The sequence below is a fragment of the Hyperolius riggenbachi genome, chromosome 2 (assembly GCF_040937935.1).
Source record: "Hyperolius riggenbachi isolate aHypRig1 chromosome 2, aHypRig1.pri, whole genome shotgun sequence".
In the NCBI taxonomy this organism is placed as follows: Eukaryota; Metazoa; Chordata; class Amphibia; order Anura; family Hyperoliidae; genus Hyperolius; species Hyperolius riggenbachi.
In genome coordinates, this window is record NC_090647.1 from 311,143,652 (window position 1) to 311,158,466 (window position 14,815).

A 14,815-nucleotide genomic window follows, 5' to 3' on the forward strand; every position below is an offset into this window, starting at 1 on the left:
GCCCCTAATGTCCTTTCGCCGGGCCCCAACAGTCAGGGATAAGTTACGCATCCGTACTGCCCGCAGACCACAGGTTCCTAGGGGTAGGAATGGTATGTTTCCTTGCATGGCATGCCACATGTGTGGTAATGTCATGCGTGGTGATACATTCCATCACCCCACTTCAGGGGCCACTTTTCATATCCGAGATAGATACACATGTGATTCTACTCATGTGGTGTATCTTATTAAGTGTCCCTGTAGTTACATCTATGTAGGTATGACTACACAAACCCTTAAAAGCCGTGTTTCATCACATAAAACTGCCATTAGGAATTACACGGCAGGACAAGCAGTGTCTGACCATTTTACCATGTGCCAGCATAGTGTAGCCCAATTCAAGGTGATGGCCATTGATGGGGTGCCCAGGGATTGGAGGGGAGGAGATCGTGTTAAGGAGCTACTCCGCAGGGAAGCCGGGTGGATCAAGAGACTGGGTGCTATGGATAGAGCAGGCTTAAACAGAGAAATTGATTTCTCTTTTTGTATTTGAACATAATTTTATAACATTTGTTCCACTGTTTACCATATTCAGTATATGTGTGTTATTGTTCTCATACTTAATGTTGTTTTTATATGTTTTTATCTTTCAGATCATCCTGACCTGACAGTCTATGTGGCAGCGCTCCATTGCGGACAGTGGGTTGTGAGTATAGTGCGGATTAAGTATAATGTATGTTTATGTTTTGTGTAGCTATGGCTACGCTGGGTTGCCGCACCGCCCACTGTCATGACGATGGAGCCGCTCGGTGTCCCCATTGGACGCTTGCCGGCTACGATGATTGGACGTTGGATGTCATGTGATCATGACGTCACTTCCGCCCCCGCCTGACGTGTACCTGGCGGTATTGAGTGCATTGGCGGCGCGTCTGGGGTCATCTGAGCGGCGGTTTTCCGCCAGTCTGCCACAGGTGGGTATTTTTTTGAATCTCGTTCACCTGATTGGTGATTTTGGTGCATTGGATGTTCCCCATCAGGTCCGCCTTGACAGTCTGGTCAGGATTGGTCACTTTTGGTCTCATGGCACCCAATGGGTGGTGCATGATTGTATATAAGTGTGATGTTATGCATTTTATGGTTGTATCTTCTTGTGCAACTTGACAAAGGCCTATGGAAGGCCGAAACAGCAGTCTGTCGTTGCTTGTGATGTATCATTAAAGTATTTGAGCTATAAACACACTGGAGTGGTGCCGGTCCTTGTTGGAGTTCATATTAAAGAGGGCCGTGCATGGACAGTGGACCCCAACTGGCGTCCTAATGCCAGGCGAGATTGCAGACTGATGGAGTGGCCAGGGAGGATGGTGAGGGAGGCAATGATGCACATGGGGCTGGAGGAAGCCCCAGTAAGTATCAGTTTTTTTCTCATTTCGTCTCAGGTACCCTTTAATCACAATATGCATTAAAAAAATAAAAAATAAACACATTAACCAGACCTCGGGTTTTAAACTTAAGGAAAATATTTTGTTCAGTATCACCTGCTGACACTGCAACAATTCCCCTTTAACAAAAGTATTGCAATGTTACTTTCAGTCCACTGAAAAAGTGGGATCAGCGCATCACCAGGCCGCCTCTGAATGGCCTCAGCTCAGAGATGCGCTGAGCCCCCCCAGAGACTACAAACGCACCTTGAACCCAAACAGAGGCTCTGCATATACACCAAAGAAAAACTAACAAGTGGGAGCAGCTGACCAGAATTAAATCAAACATAGCAAAGAAATGAACAGCGCTACTTAAAAACAGATGAATGCTTACCTGCAAAAAAGTGCAGACCCCACTCATGGGATACAAATACACAATGAGCACACATACAACCTGTCTACCACTTGGAGGATGTTAGTTTCCACTAACAGCTTGCATGCAATGCGCTGTTCATTTCTTTGCTATGTTTGATTTAATTCTGGTCAGCTGCTCCCACTTGTTAGTTTTTCTTTGGTGTATATGCAGAGCCTCTGTTTGGGTTCAAGGTGCGTTTGTAGTCTCTGGGGGGGCTCAGCGCATCTCTGAGCTGAGGCCATTCAGAGGCGGCCTGGTGATGCGCTGATCCCACTTTTTCTGCGCAATTCTTAATTTTACTGGTAGCGCGCCCAGGCTATGCATATGCATAGGTAGGATTTAGTTAGTGTTAGGTCCCCTCCCATGGAGGAAAGACTTCTTCGACAGTGGGAGGGACGAGTACCTAACAAATTGCATGCAAGCTGTTAGTGGAAACTAACATCCTCCAAGTGGTAGACAGGTTGTATGTGTGCTCATTGTGTATTTGTATCCCATGAGTGGGGTCTGCACTTTTTTGCAGGTAAGCATTCATCTGTTTTTAAGTAGCGCTGTTCATTTCTTTGCTATACTTTCAGTCCACTGTTTCACTCTGGAGCTGGAGGGCAAGGAATGGTCTGCTACTCTACTGTGGCCATAAAGCTGGCCATACACTGGCCCGATTTGCCGCCGTTTCGACAGCAGATTCGATCACTGGGATCGAATCTGCTGCCAATCGTTCGTGCTAAACGCACCCGCCGATCCGATTTCCTCCCGAAATCGGATCTGTCCGTCGATCGCGCGGTGCGGGAAATTACCGTCGATCGCCCGCGGGTAGGGAGCGCGTCGCTAGCGGCGGCCGATCCTATACAGGTATACATTAAAGTGAACCTCCGGACTAAATATCTACTCAGCAGCACTGGAAAGGCCTGGTGTTTCTTTAACAGTTTCACAGCATCAGAACTTTGTTTCTCTTATACAAGCCTCATTTTTAGCTGCACAGAAAAAAACTGCCCGGGCATTTTTCCCCTGATGCTATGCAAAGCATGATGGGATTTCTGATGTTGTTTTCATTCTGCTGTTTTTGTGCAATTTTTTTTTTTTTTACATATTGAATTTGACATTTGAAGCCTAGCACGTGCAGCTGGGAGGGGTAATCAGGACACAGGACAGTTGGAACTGTGTCTCCTGCTCCCTGTCACCTCCTTTCATCCAAAAAGATGGCTGCCCCCATGACAAAGATGGCAGCCCCCATGAATCACAAACATTTGCTTTTTCTTTTAAAACAGGGTGGGTAAGAGGTTATATTACCTATCTATTCTAATTAACATAACTAATGTAACTTAATAACAGTATGTTTGTTTAGGCTGAAGTTCCCCTTTAACTGACGCTGGCTCCCGGGCATCTTCTCCGCACTGCACCGCTCTGTTCCTGCTTCCATCCCAGCGTACATAAACTTCCTGTGTCACTCCAGTGACCAGGAAGTTCGAATAGAGGGCGCTCTATTTGAACTTCCTGGTCACAGAGTGACACAGTGTACACTGGGGTGCGGTGCGGGATGCTGGGATGTGGTGCAGCGCGGAGAAGAGGACCCGGGGAGCCAGCTTCAGGTAATGTATACGGGGAAGGGGGGGGGGGGGGGGGGAAGACAGGCGGCAGGAGCAGCTCAACAGATTGTGATCGGTTTCAGGCTGAAATCGATTCACAATCTGTTTGCAGTAAAGGTAGCCATACGATCCCTCTCTGATTAGATTCGATCAGATAGGGATCTGTCAGTTGGTCGATCTAATGGCAAATCGACCAGTGTATGGCTACCTTAAGTGTCGCGTAGATAACCTGAAGGGCTTATCTGACAATCCATCCATTGTTTCAAGTGAGACTTGGTGCCAAAATAAAGAAAACCGAGTAGGTCCCTAGAGAACATTTAAGTGGAACTACATAAAGTCTACTGCCTCCAGGTTTGTGTCATCCACATATCAAGGATTTATACTGGCTCCTGTGCATGTTGCTCCATTCATCCCATTAGATTATAGTCAAATAGATATGTACCAGGACTTTCTCTTTCTATGTAAATAGTAAAGGTAATAAAAATAATGGAATGGAATGGACTACATATCAACTTTGCTCCTATTGCAAAGAAATAAAGTTGAAGCATAAACTGGCACCCTTATTACTTATTTACTAGCATGTTCAAGGCATACATTTACAGCACACTTTACATACTTACTTTAGCACCTCCTCCCGGCATTGCTTCTGAGGAGCAAAGCAAGCGATGGCCCACACTTTGATCTCAATGCCATTATAGAACTGCTTTCCTCTCATATCCCATACACCTTGGTTTGGAGTTGCAATAGCTCTGTTCTAAGAAAAGAAACATGTATTAATTCACAGTCACTTGTTCTGATTAATATGGCCAATAGTGAAAAACATTATTCTTGTTATTTTATCTTAGCATGATATATAGAGGAAATTACATTTGTACTGCTCTGCTAATTTAAGTACAACCTAAAAGCAAGCGAAAATTATTTTGATGAGCTGATCATCAGTAAGGCCAAAGTACAAAAATATGAAACAATGCATTAAAGGTAGGTGAACACGCTAGGTCGAGGCAGCTGTCAAACATCTCAGCCAAGAATCTAGCAGGTGTCCCGTTCTTGGTGTGAGATCTAAACCACAGGATCAATGGTGACAGTGACCCATGACCGACCCCTGAGCACATTGTTCCCATTCTCATGCTGGAGGCCACTCCATTTTGCACAGTGCCATCATCCCGCTCTCCCCTCCATAGCAACAGATTCATCTGTACAGCACAAAACCTGAATTGTCACCCAAGGAACTGATCCCTGTGAACAGCAGCAACTGTTCATGTGTACGCACCTTTAAAGTCATGTCACCCCCCCCCCCCCCCACAAAAAAAATGTAATACTGAATAAATGGTCAGTAAAACCAGAATGTGATTTGCTAATCATGCAAACCCTGTATTTTCCTTTAAACAGTAATATGATACATACACACACCCCTATTTTTCAGACGCACTTTTACTTTCCCATAACTAGGAAGGAAAAGTCAGTGCATCTTATATTCGGACTATACGGTGCATAGTGTGCATGGAAGTACTTGCTGATCCTGCTGCCGTGCTCCTCTCCTACTACGTGTCTCAGGTCATTTGGCCACTGTACGCTCTGGTCATCTGAGGGCCCTGTCCTTCACACATCAGCACCCCCGCCCACCTTTCACACTCCTCTTTCCCACAGTCTCCATCAAAAGACTTCTGCTGCCGCTAATCCTTCCGCTGTACACGTACACTTCCACAGTCCTTCCTGGTTACGGCGTCCTTCCTCGACACTTCCTATTTACTGTGACCCTGTTACTGTGTGACCTGATAGCACATGTGCACATAGTGACACGTGTGCTGAGACTGTGGGGAAGAGAAGCATGGCGACTGGGATCCTGATGTGTGACAGATGCCACCCTCAGATGACCGGAGCATAGTGTACAGCGGCCAGATGACCAGAGATGAAGGAATAGAAGATCAGGTGAGATCTTCCACTGGAGTTGTAGTGCAGTGTCAGTGTAGCTGGTGGACATCAGGGGTTAGTGAAGTGTAGTTTAGTTTAGTTGGTGGGGGCAGCAGGGGTTAATGTAATGCAGTTGGGCAGTGTAGCTTAGAGACAGTTTGGGGTGATGAGGTCCATAAGATGTGCATGATAATAGATGCACCAGGTTTAGTAAGTAATTTTTGCACTAAAAGAAAGCCCTTAGTGAGGGGACAATTTGTCAGCGTTTGATGGACCGGATATACAGATGCCAGGTCTCCCCTACCTTAGAACATTCCCCTGTAGCATATCAATGACCTTATATTCCAAACCCTTCAATCCATTCCATAAATCCTGACAAAAACAATCGCAAAGGGCTCTTTTCAGTTGCATTTTTAATGTCTCTTGTCTCTTCCAAATTCTAACTTTTCTCTTGGCTTTTCTGTACCAATGTATGGCTGGAAATTATTTTAGAGACATACTATGAATTCACATACTGTACATGAATTCTATCATCTATGGGCCATATAAGATTTTTTTTTAAGGTATTCATCATGAGTAATCTGTTAGAATAAAATTTCACCCAGCACTTTATACCATCTTTATGGAGAAGTAGATTATGCTGCTTCCACTTGCTCCCAAATTTAGGCCATGTGCAATATAATAGGAATATTACCATCCAAAAAACGTTGATTTATGGATATGTTGAAGCACAGAAAGGTTCTGCAGACATATAATTATCCTATGCCGGTTATTCATTGTGGATGAGATCTTAGACTTAGATGGTCATTGTAACAACTGTAGTATTGAATGGAGAATAGAAAAATCCAGGAGAATTCATCATAAAACTCCAACACTCTTTAATGAATCTTCATATAAAACGCCAGTAGCAATCAAACAGTAATAAAAACACAAAGTACTTATTGGACACAGGCAGCAGAATAGAGGTGTGGAGGATGGTCGATGATTGTTTCGCCCAGTTGGCTTTCTCAAGACCGTGCATCTACCCCAGCTACCTGTCCACCTTTTACACCTGACTGTGGACACTCCAATCTTGTCACCACCCAGATATCAATTAACAACAGGAAACAGTTCAAAGATATACATCTTCAACTTCCAATATATTAAACTCATCTATTAAGATGTAGGGGGACGATTCTCCAAGTACCTGGGAGGGAGGGTGCAGGTCTCCAAGTCAACGCCACGCTCAAAAATCATGTTAAAGAGACGTCCTGGAACGCACTTGACACAAAATTAACACTTCTGTGTTCCAGCCAAGTCATTTCCGCCCGACGCGTAAAAACACATCAATGTGTACTGCCAAAATCCGATCTTTATTTGATGAAAATATTGTAACATATTTAACTTACTCGTCCTCCATATTGTAAGATAGGTGCAGGGAGGACTCTTCCTGTGACTTCTGTCATGTCATCTTTTACCTTTATCCCAAATTCCTGGATATATGGGTCCAGATTATAACTTGCATTCTTCATCTAGGAGTGGAGAAGATAACATAATAAACTAGGTTTTGTGTTTGTTAACTTGAACTGTGATGTACTAGTACTGATGATTAAAGTGGCTTCTATCTGCAAAGTATAAATTCTAATGTAGCACCCACTAGACACTACAAAGTGGGCGCTATAAAATAAATGTACTGCTTTCTGGGCATCATTACAAGGAGAAAAAATAAAACAGAAAATACATTTATTTCAAATTCAAGCTCATCTCACAAAGGCATACTGTTTATAGTGGTACTTGAAAGTTTGTGAACCTTTGAAAATGCTTTACTTACCTTGTATGAATGTGACTTAAAACATCATCTGATGAAGAAAGCTTACGTAATATAAAAATTATTATATTTAATATGTGTATTTACTGAGAAACTGATCAAGTGTCATATCTGGGTGTGACAAAAGTTAGGATCATCATATAATTTGAAGGTGAAATTAGATTCTGGTGTTTTCAGTAAGTGGGATTGCAATCATTCTATTAAATGAGGGCTAACGGCTCTAACAAAGGAGGTGTCTGAGGACCTCAGAAAAATTGTTTTCGATGACCATAAAGCTGGGAAAAGATTACAAGACCATCTTTAAAGAGTTTGGACAAAATAACAGTCAGATTACATACAAATTGAGCAATTTCAAGACCATTGCTACCATATCCAGAACTAGTCAACCAGCTAAGATACCTCAAACTGCAAGGTATGCAATAGTCCAGAAGGGTACGAAGGATCCCCAGATACTTTCTAAGCAAATGAAGACCGGTATACAAGCTTTGAACATATTATCGTCAACCCCTATACTTTTATTTAGTAAGTCAGACCTAAGTTTCAAAACTTATACTCAAGTATATACAGTATTATTATTAGTTAGTATTAATACAGTGCCCACATATTCTACAGTGCTGTACAGAGTATATTGTGTTGTCACTTAACTGTCCCTCAGAGGGGCTCACAATGTAATGCCTACCCATAGTCATATGTCTAGTTATGTATTATGTAATGTATGTATCATAGGGCCAATTTAAGGGGAAAGGCAATTAACTTCTCTGTATGTTTTTGGGATGTGGGAGGAAAACGGCAACCTACGCAGACACTGGTAGAACATACAAACTCTGTGCAGATAGTGCCCTGGCTGGGATTCTAAATGGCTACCCAGCCCTGCAAGGCGAGAGTGCTAACCACTACGCCACTGTGCTGTATGTGCTACAGATCCAATATCTCGGGATCTCGTTTTGCTACTTTATAAGGGCTTAATCTCACCAGCCAACCTTGCTAAGCCAGGCTATATTGTCAAGTGGGGAAGGGATTTAAACTACATTAGAGCTAGATGATTTAAAACTACTGTGGCAATCTATCCCAGGCTATTCAATCAGTGCCTCCAGATGACAAACCCAATATAAATTTATGCCAAGGGGGTACTTGACCCCAGATCAAATTGCTAAATATATCCCTGTTCAGAAGGTGCCTGATTCAGGGCATTTGGTCAGAGAGACTCTTTTCTCCACATATGGTGGTCTTGCCCCAATGTACAAAGGCTCTTGATTAGAGTCTTTGAAATTCTTATGTGCGACTGAACTCTCCTTTCCCAGAACACCAGAACGAAAGCTAAATACTCAACGACAAACATGGCCAGAAGGATTAGGAATCACCACCGCGAATAATCGTTTCCCCTGATCCATCTGTCCGAATCTGCAATCATTGTTTGCAGCAGTGAAACGAGCAATCGCAGCAAAACCCATGCATGTCAATGAGGATTGGAATGAACGATAATCACGGGTGTCGTGCATCGTTAAACATCATTTAATGGATTTTCGTTAAACAAAGTTGAGCAATATCATAAAAAAATCATTAGGTGCGAAAAATAATTCAGTGGGTATGGGCCTTAAGGGAGGAACACTCACAGATCACCAAAATGCAATATAAGCCGATGACTCAGGTTTTATTGGCACCCAAGCAAGTAACTGCTGCTGCCTAGAACCAACAATAAGCCTTGAGCAGGTCAAACACAGTTCATGTCATGCAATGTTTTATGATAAGATGAAGGCAATTCTTGACGATGCCCTTAAGAAATTTTAAAAATGGGAGAAAGGAGGGAAAATGGTTTAGTCTGGGGCCTTTTTGAGATAGTATGGGTGTTAGGTGGGTGGGTCACTGTCCCAGTGACATGACTATTTGGATTATGACATTTTTGCAATATGTGCTTTTATTTTTCTTTAGGCAGCTTTCCCTTTAAGGAAATTGATCTGCTCTTGCTGGCTACATAAATATTGTTACTCAGTAAGAAATTCAATGAAATGGTTGCACATCTAACCAAGATGCACCTGACAAACACTCACTGCGCATAGGGCTAACTACATAAATATTGTAATTATATTTTTATTTTTTTTAAATTGTAGTTCATATGAAGGCATGGCCCTAGCACTGCGATTGGACACCGTTTTCATCTACCCGTAAAAATGACTTCATAAATATTTAAAACATCCGCTTATTACTTTGTCTTGCTCCTTGCAATTTTCAGTTTATGCTGCAAGTATCCTCGGCCTGCTGCCCCGTGTACGCATATGCGGCAGCCATATTGGGGCTGGCTTGGTCTATCCCCGTATGGCTTGTGGGACCGGAAGCAACTTTGACGCACAAGGCACCGGCCGTGTGACGCCATTGGCTACAGGTGTCCTGTGCGGGCGTGCCGTCTTCTTTTTAGGCATTTAAGCCTACAGCTATGGTTTCTATATGCAGCAGCTAGGAAGGAGCTATCTGATTGTACCCTCTGACGAAGGTTTCCCGAAACGGTGCTATCAGGGTATATATCCAACATGGGGTCACGCTATTACTGATGATTATGTTGATGTATTAACGCTTCTGTATTTCACTGTTTGTGCGCACTTGCTTCATTTATGCTTGCAGTGACCCCTTGTTTATCCTGATCCACTGCCATTGTAGTGTATGCCATTATTGTACTTGCTGTATACTTCATTATGAGAGTTTTTCTTTTGCATCATACTTGTTTATTGACTTTTCAATACATGTTTTGCTAACCTTCTTAATTTCTTAGAGAGGGTTAGCCTGGGGTCATACCATAAATGCTGTCCCCCATCTTTAATCCAAACACACTCGATGTTTGATTGTTATACAAAGAACAGATGTATTTCACCACATGCTGTATAACTCTAAAAAAATCAATACTGAAACAGAAAATATTAAAAGTTTCACAATTTTCAAGCACCACTCTATGTCTTAATAACAACTGTAAATTAATTCAAAAGTCATTCAAGACGCAACTACTGTGAATGGTTTATGCACTGTTAATGGATGAAGACTATGTCCATGTTCGTTAAATCAATAAAAAAGGAATAAATGAAAGCATAAATCATAAAGGACAGTGAAATATTTAACATGACAACAATTTCCATTAGAATTGCATCACTTACCAGCCTACTGATTTCCTCTTGTCTGTCAGGGGCTGACCTGGCAGTTGCTTTGATCATGGTTGAGGTCTGATTGTCAGTCAGCTTCTTAATACATCGCTGGCCAGCTACAATATTACAGACCTACAGTACAACCATAAATAAAGTTGACAGAAACAGTATTTTCAAATAGCTGAAAGTGCATCGCATACTTTTTAAAGCATAACTTAATGAATGTTTTAAAATCATTATGATCAATTATGTAAATGATTTATTTTCTCTGTGAGGCTAGTTGTAGTATAGTGTGTTTTTGTGCGAGTTTGCATTTGTAGTTTTGCGTTTGCATGTTTCTTGACTTTTTCATGCCTCACCCATATCTTTAAATGCGTTTTTCATTTTCCATAAGAAAGCATTGCATGTGAATTGCATACAGTATGCAGGAAGAAGGAACTTGCTGTGCAATTTTAAAACACACATACAATCGCATTTAAAAATGCACACCAATGCAATTCTTCTGCAGCCCATAGACTTACATTACATGTAATTTTGCGTACGTTTTCCACAATGCCGCAAAACGCATGCAATTCAAATAATTGTGCTCCCTGCCTTTGGAAAGCTGCAGCTTCTTGTAAACAATGCCACTACAAGCACAGCAAAGGGGGAAAATCCATAACATTTTTAGATACAATACCTCTGCCAATGATGTTTCATACCAGGGCTAGAAAATATGAAACCTAGAAAAAGTACACCAGCAGTATGGATTTGTCTTGACGGTATACCTCAACAAAGTGGAGCTACAGCCAAAGCCATTTTGCTTTATCGTAAAGAGACACTGAAGCGGAAAAAAATAATTAAGATACAAATCATTATATGTGTAGTATAGCTAAGAAATAAAACATTAGGAGCAGAGACAGAAGTCTAATGTTGTTTCCAGTACAGGAAGAGTTAAGAAACTCCAGTTATCTATGCAAAAGAGCCATTGAGCTCCACAAGTTTCAAAGTCGCACAGAGCTCTGTCTTCTGAAGCTTGTTATCTCAACTGTCAGTCACTGTATTTTTTTTTTATCTGCAGAGGACAGTTCAAAAGTTCACTGGCCTGCTCTGTAAAATAATTTAGAATGCTGAGTAGTGTGTAAACTGCAAATATTAGAGAATGATGCAATGTTATAAAAAGCACTACATAACTGAAAATAAAAATATGAGAATATTTTCTTTGCTACTAATGTAAGTAAGTATCCGTACTACACAATCAATTCATTATATCATTTTAATTTATTTATTTATTTTTTTGCTTCAGTGTCTCTTTAAATAGACCTACATGCCAGAACCTGGCTCGTTCAGGACTATGTTGAAGATTATTACACAAATGGTGTGCCAGCCAGGTAATTATAACTTTTACGCGTTAGTGTTCCGCTGTTAGTTTTATTATTAACACCAGAGTTGAGCTTTAAGAGGTAGTGCAATATACCAACTCTAGCATCTTTGCTATTACTAGAGACTGAGCGGTGAGGGGCAAGATATACAGGTATGAACATAAAAGTACAGATAGTAGGGAGGGGACTCAACTTTTGACAAATGACTAAAGAGAAAGAAGTTCAGTACTTTATTTAATATTTTCCACAATAGTTAATTTTAAAATTAACCCAAAGGAAATAAAATAACATTTCAACAGTATACCATCATGTACATCATCAATAAAAATTAGCTGGAGACAAAAAGGATCCTGTTATTGCTTTGAAGAGTGATATACACATTATAATTATGTTAATTATTTCACTTGTGGTTAAAAACTACCTAAAATGCATTTTAGAAGAGTGTGTGTGGTGTACAAGACTGATCAGATCAGCTCACTGCATAAAATATAACCACTAACATGGTGTATTTTATATCAATGTATCCTGTCCCACTAGATGTCCGACATCTAGCTTTCCCACTAAAATGAGTTAAAAGTACTAAGATCTCTTCAAACTATGTTTGTATTTTCTACTTTGAATGTCTTTTATTAGCTACATGGATCTCACTGCAAATGCCTGTGAACGTAATATTGATGGTTCCTTTCTATTTTATGCAATAAAGCTTTTTGGTAAACTAAAATGGGTTTAAAACCAGCAGTACACTCTTCCAGAATTCCAATCAGACTTGCTCTGCTCAATAAATGTAAAGGCATTACAGGCATAGTACAACAAAGTAATGCTCTCACCTCCAGAGGTAGATAAGTGTGCTTCTGTTCCTGTCCCACCTGCAGACATGGAAGGTGAGGGTATTTTAGCTGTAGGTTATATTTCTGCTTGAAATACTGAGCTACTGTGCACTCTACAGTCTGTCCACTCTCCAGCTGCAGAGGAAACCTGGGACACAGAACAGTTTATTCAGACATTCCCCTTCGTAATCCCTCGGTACTTCAAAGATCCTTTGCTATTACTTACGTCTGGTGGCTGGCTGGTCTTCGGGTAACATTACAAACTCTATACTTTCTTTTCATTTGCCCACAATGTGTAACTTCCACTTTCAATCCTGTCCATAGGAAAAAGTAAACCGTGGCAAATTACTGACATTACAGACTAAATCAATGTCCTCTGAGCACATTTAAACTTTACCAAGTCAAAACACTTCTCTGGCAAGTTATTACTGATCCTACTCAAGATGGGCTACATCCAATTCACTTTCAAGTTTTCTCCTTGGTTATATTTTCACATCTTATCAATAAAGTACCTTTTAAGCCACCAGCAAGCAGGAAAATACTCAGAAACATTTTGACAGTATGTTTTCACCTACTATTTGGTACTTTTTCAATTGCAGAGTGAGTGCCTAAAATCTATTTTAAAAGGAAGATGAAAAAATTGTCTCTTAGGAGAAATTCTCATCCATTTTACCAATCAAAAATGAAGGAAACCGAGTAATGGCATTAGTACATGGCAAGGGAATGAGCAGCGCTACTTAAAAACAGATAAGTGCCTACTTGCCAGAGAGTGCAAGCCCCACTTGTGGGGTCAAATACACACCTAGCATACACATGACCTGTCTACCACTGGAGGATGTTGGCTTCCTGAAACAGCTTGCATGCAACTTGTTAAGTACTCATCCCTCCCACTGCGGAGAAGTCATCCTCAATGGTAGGGGACCTAACACTAACTAAATCACACACAGTTAGGCAGGGAACACACTTGACTTTCAGTTTTCCGCGCGCGTTTTTCTGCATACTTTTTCTGCACACCAAGTGTGTTTCTATGCAGGAAACCGCGCGCGTTTTTCACAGCCGCTGATGTAATTGATAGAGAAAACTGCCAAAATGTGCAGAGTCATGATGCAGAATGGAATGTCAGTTTTTTTTCTGCGCGCGAACAACACAGTAAGTGTGTACTAGCACATTGATTAACATGAGTTCTCACTTTTTCTGTGCAGAAAACGTGCACGAAAATAGTCAAGTGTGTTCCCTGCCTTAGTGTTAGGTCCCCTCCCATCGAGGATGTGACTTCTCCGCAGTGGGAGGAATGAGTACTTAGCAAGTTGCATGCAAGCTGTTACAGGAAACCTCCAGTGGTAGACAGGTCATGTGTATGCTCGGTGTGTATTATATCCCACAAGTGGGGCTTGCACTCTTTTGCAGGTAGGCACTTGCCTGTTTTTAAGTAGCGCTGCTCATTTCCTTGCCATGTACTAATTTAATTCATTTTTGGTCAGCTGCTCCCACTTAACAGCCTTGCTTTTGGTGTATATGCAGAGCTTCTGTTTGGGTTCAAGGTGCGTTTGCAGTTTCTGGGGGGCCTCAGCGCACCTTTGTAAAGAGGCCATTCGGAGGCGGCCTGGTGATGCGCTGATCCACCTTTTGAGCAGAGTGATGGCATTGACTTTCCATGGGAAATGTTGGGCATTATCTTGGTTTTAATCAATCTAAAAAACTGGATGTAATAAAATACAGAGGAAAAATTGCCACAGGCAGGGGCACCTTCACTCCATGTGTTGCAAGTTGCAAAGTGTAATGTAAATGAAGCGTAAAAAAAATGAAGCGAAAAAAATGACCCTTCCCCAATTACTGTAATAACAGATAGACTGAGGAAACCAGGAACAGAGTCCCCAAGAGACATAGGAATATTCTATTAGCTGCAGTCAATATCTTTTATGCTTTAGCCACAAAATTGGAGGATAGGTTACCTTTGATCTCCTTAGTAAACCGTACCCTCTGAGAGTCTGTGAGAGGTTTAGGCTGTTCATCTATGTTCCGAATATCCAGAACCTCACACATGAACTCTATTACTGGCTGGGCCTTGTAGAATGCTGTAGCTGATACTGAGAACAAAGAAATAGAAACAGTCAAACAAATAGATGCATACTTATTCTTATCGTGATAACAATGTTGAACATCTTGAAAGCACCAACAAAAACAGACAAGCAAGTGTGCACAAAAGAATGGCTGTTGTGCAAATGCAAAGGGTGCTCACACCCAATATCGATTCCATGAAAGCTATTCTAGAAAGTTTCTACAGTTACAAAAACTATAGCATTTTTTTAAATCATTACCACTACACCATGCTTTACTATGCAAAAGACTTGGGCACTGAATATATAGAATACCACATCAAGTAAAA

General features: G+C 41.3%; 1 protein-coding gene across 1 annotated transcript in view; it reads right to left on the reverse strand.

Annotated features, from left to right (window-relative positions):
- The window catches only part of LOC137546527 (protein argonaute-1), an 83,209-nt gene that overhangs the window by 22,927 nt on the left and 45,467 nt on the right, over positions 1–14,815 (reverse strand). Inside the window, exons 6-11 of the mRNA XM_068269092.1 lie at positions 14,382–14,516; positions 12,656–12,743; positions 12,430–12,577; positions 10,254–10,373; positions 6,695–6,817; positions 4,016–4,149 (exon numbers count right to left, since the gene is read on the reverse strand). Coding sequence (XP_068125193.1) covers positions 4,016–4,149; positions 6,695–6,817; positions 10,254–10,373; positions 12,430–12,577; positions 12,656–12,743; positions 14,382–14,516 — 748 coding nt within the window. The remainder of the gene's footprint in view (positions 1–4,015; positions 4,150–6,694; positions 6,818–10,253; positions 10,374–12,429; positions 12,578–12,655; positions 12,744–14,381; positions 14,517–14,815) is intronic.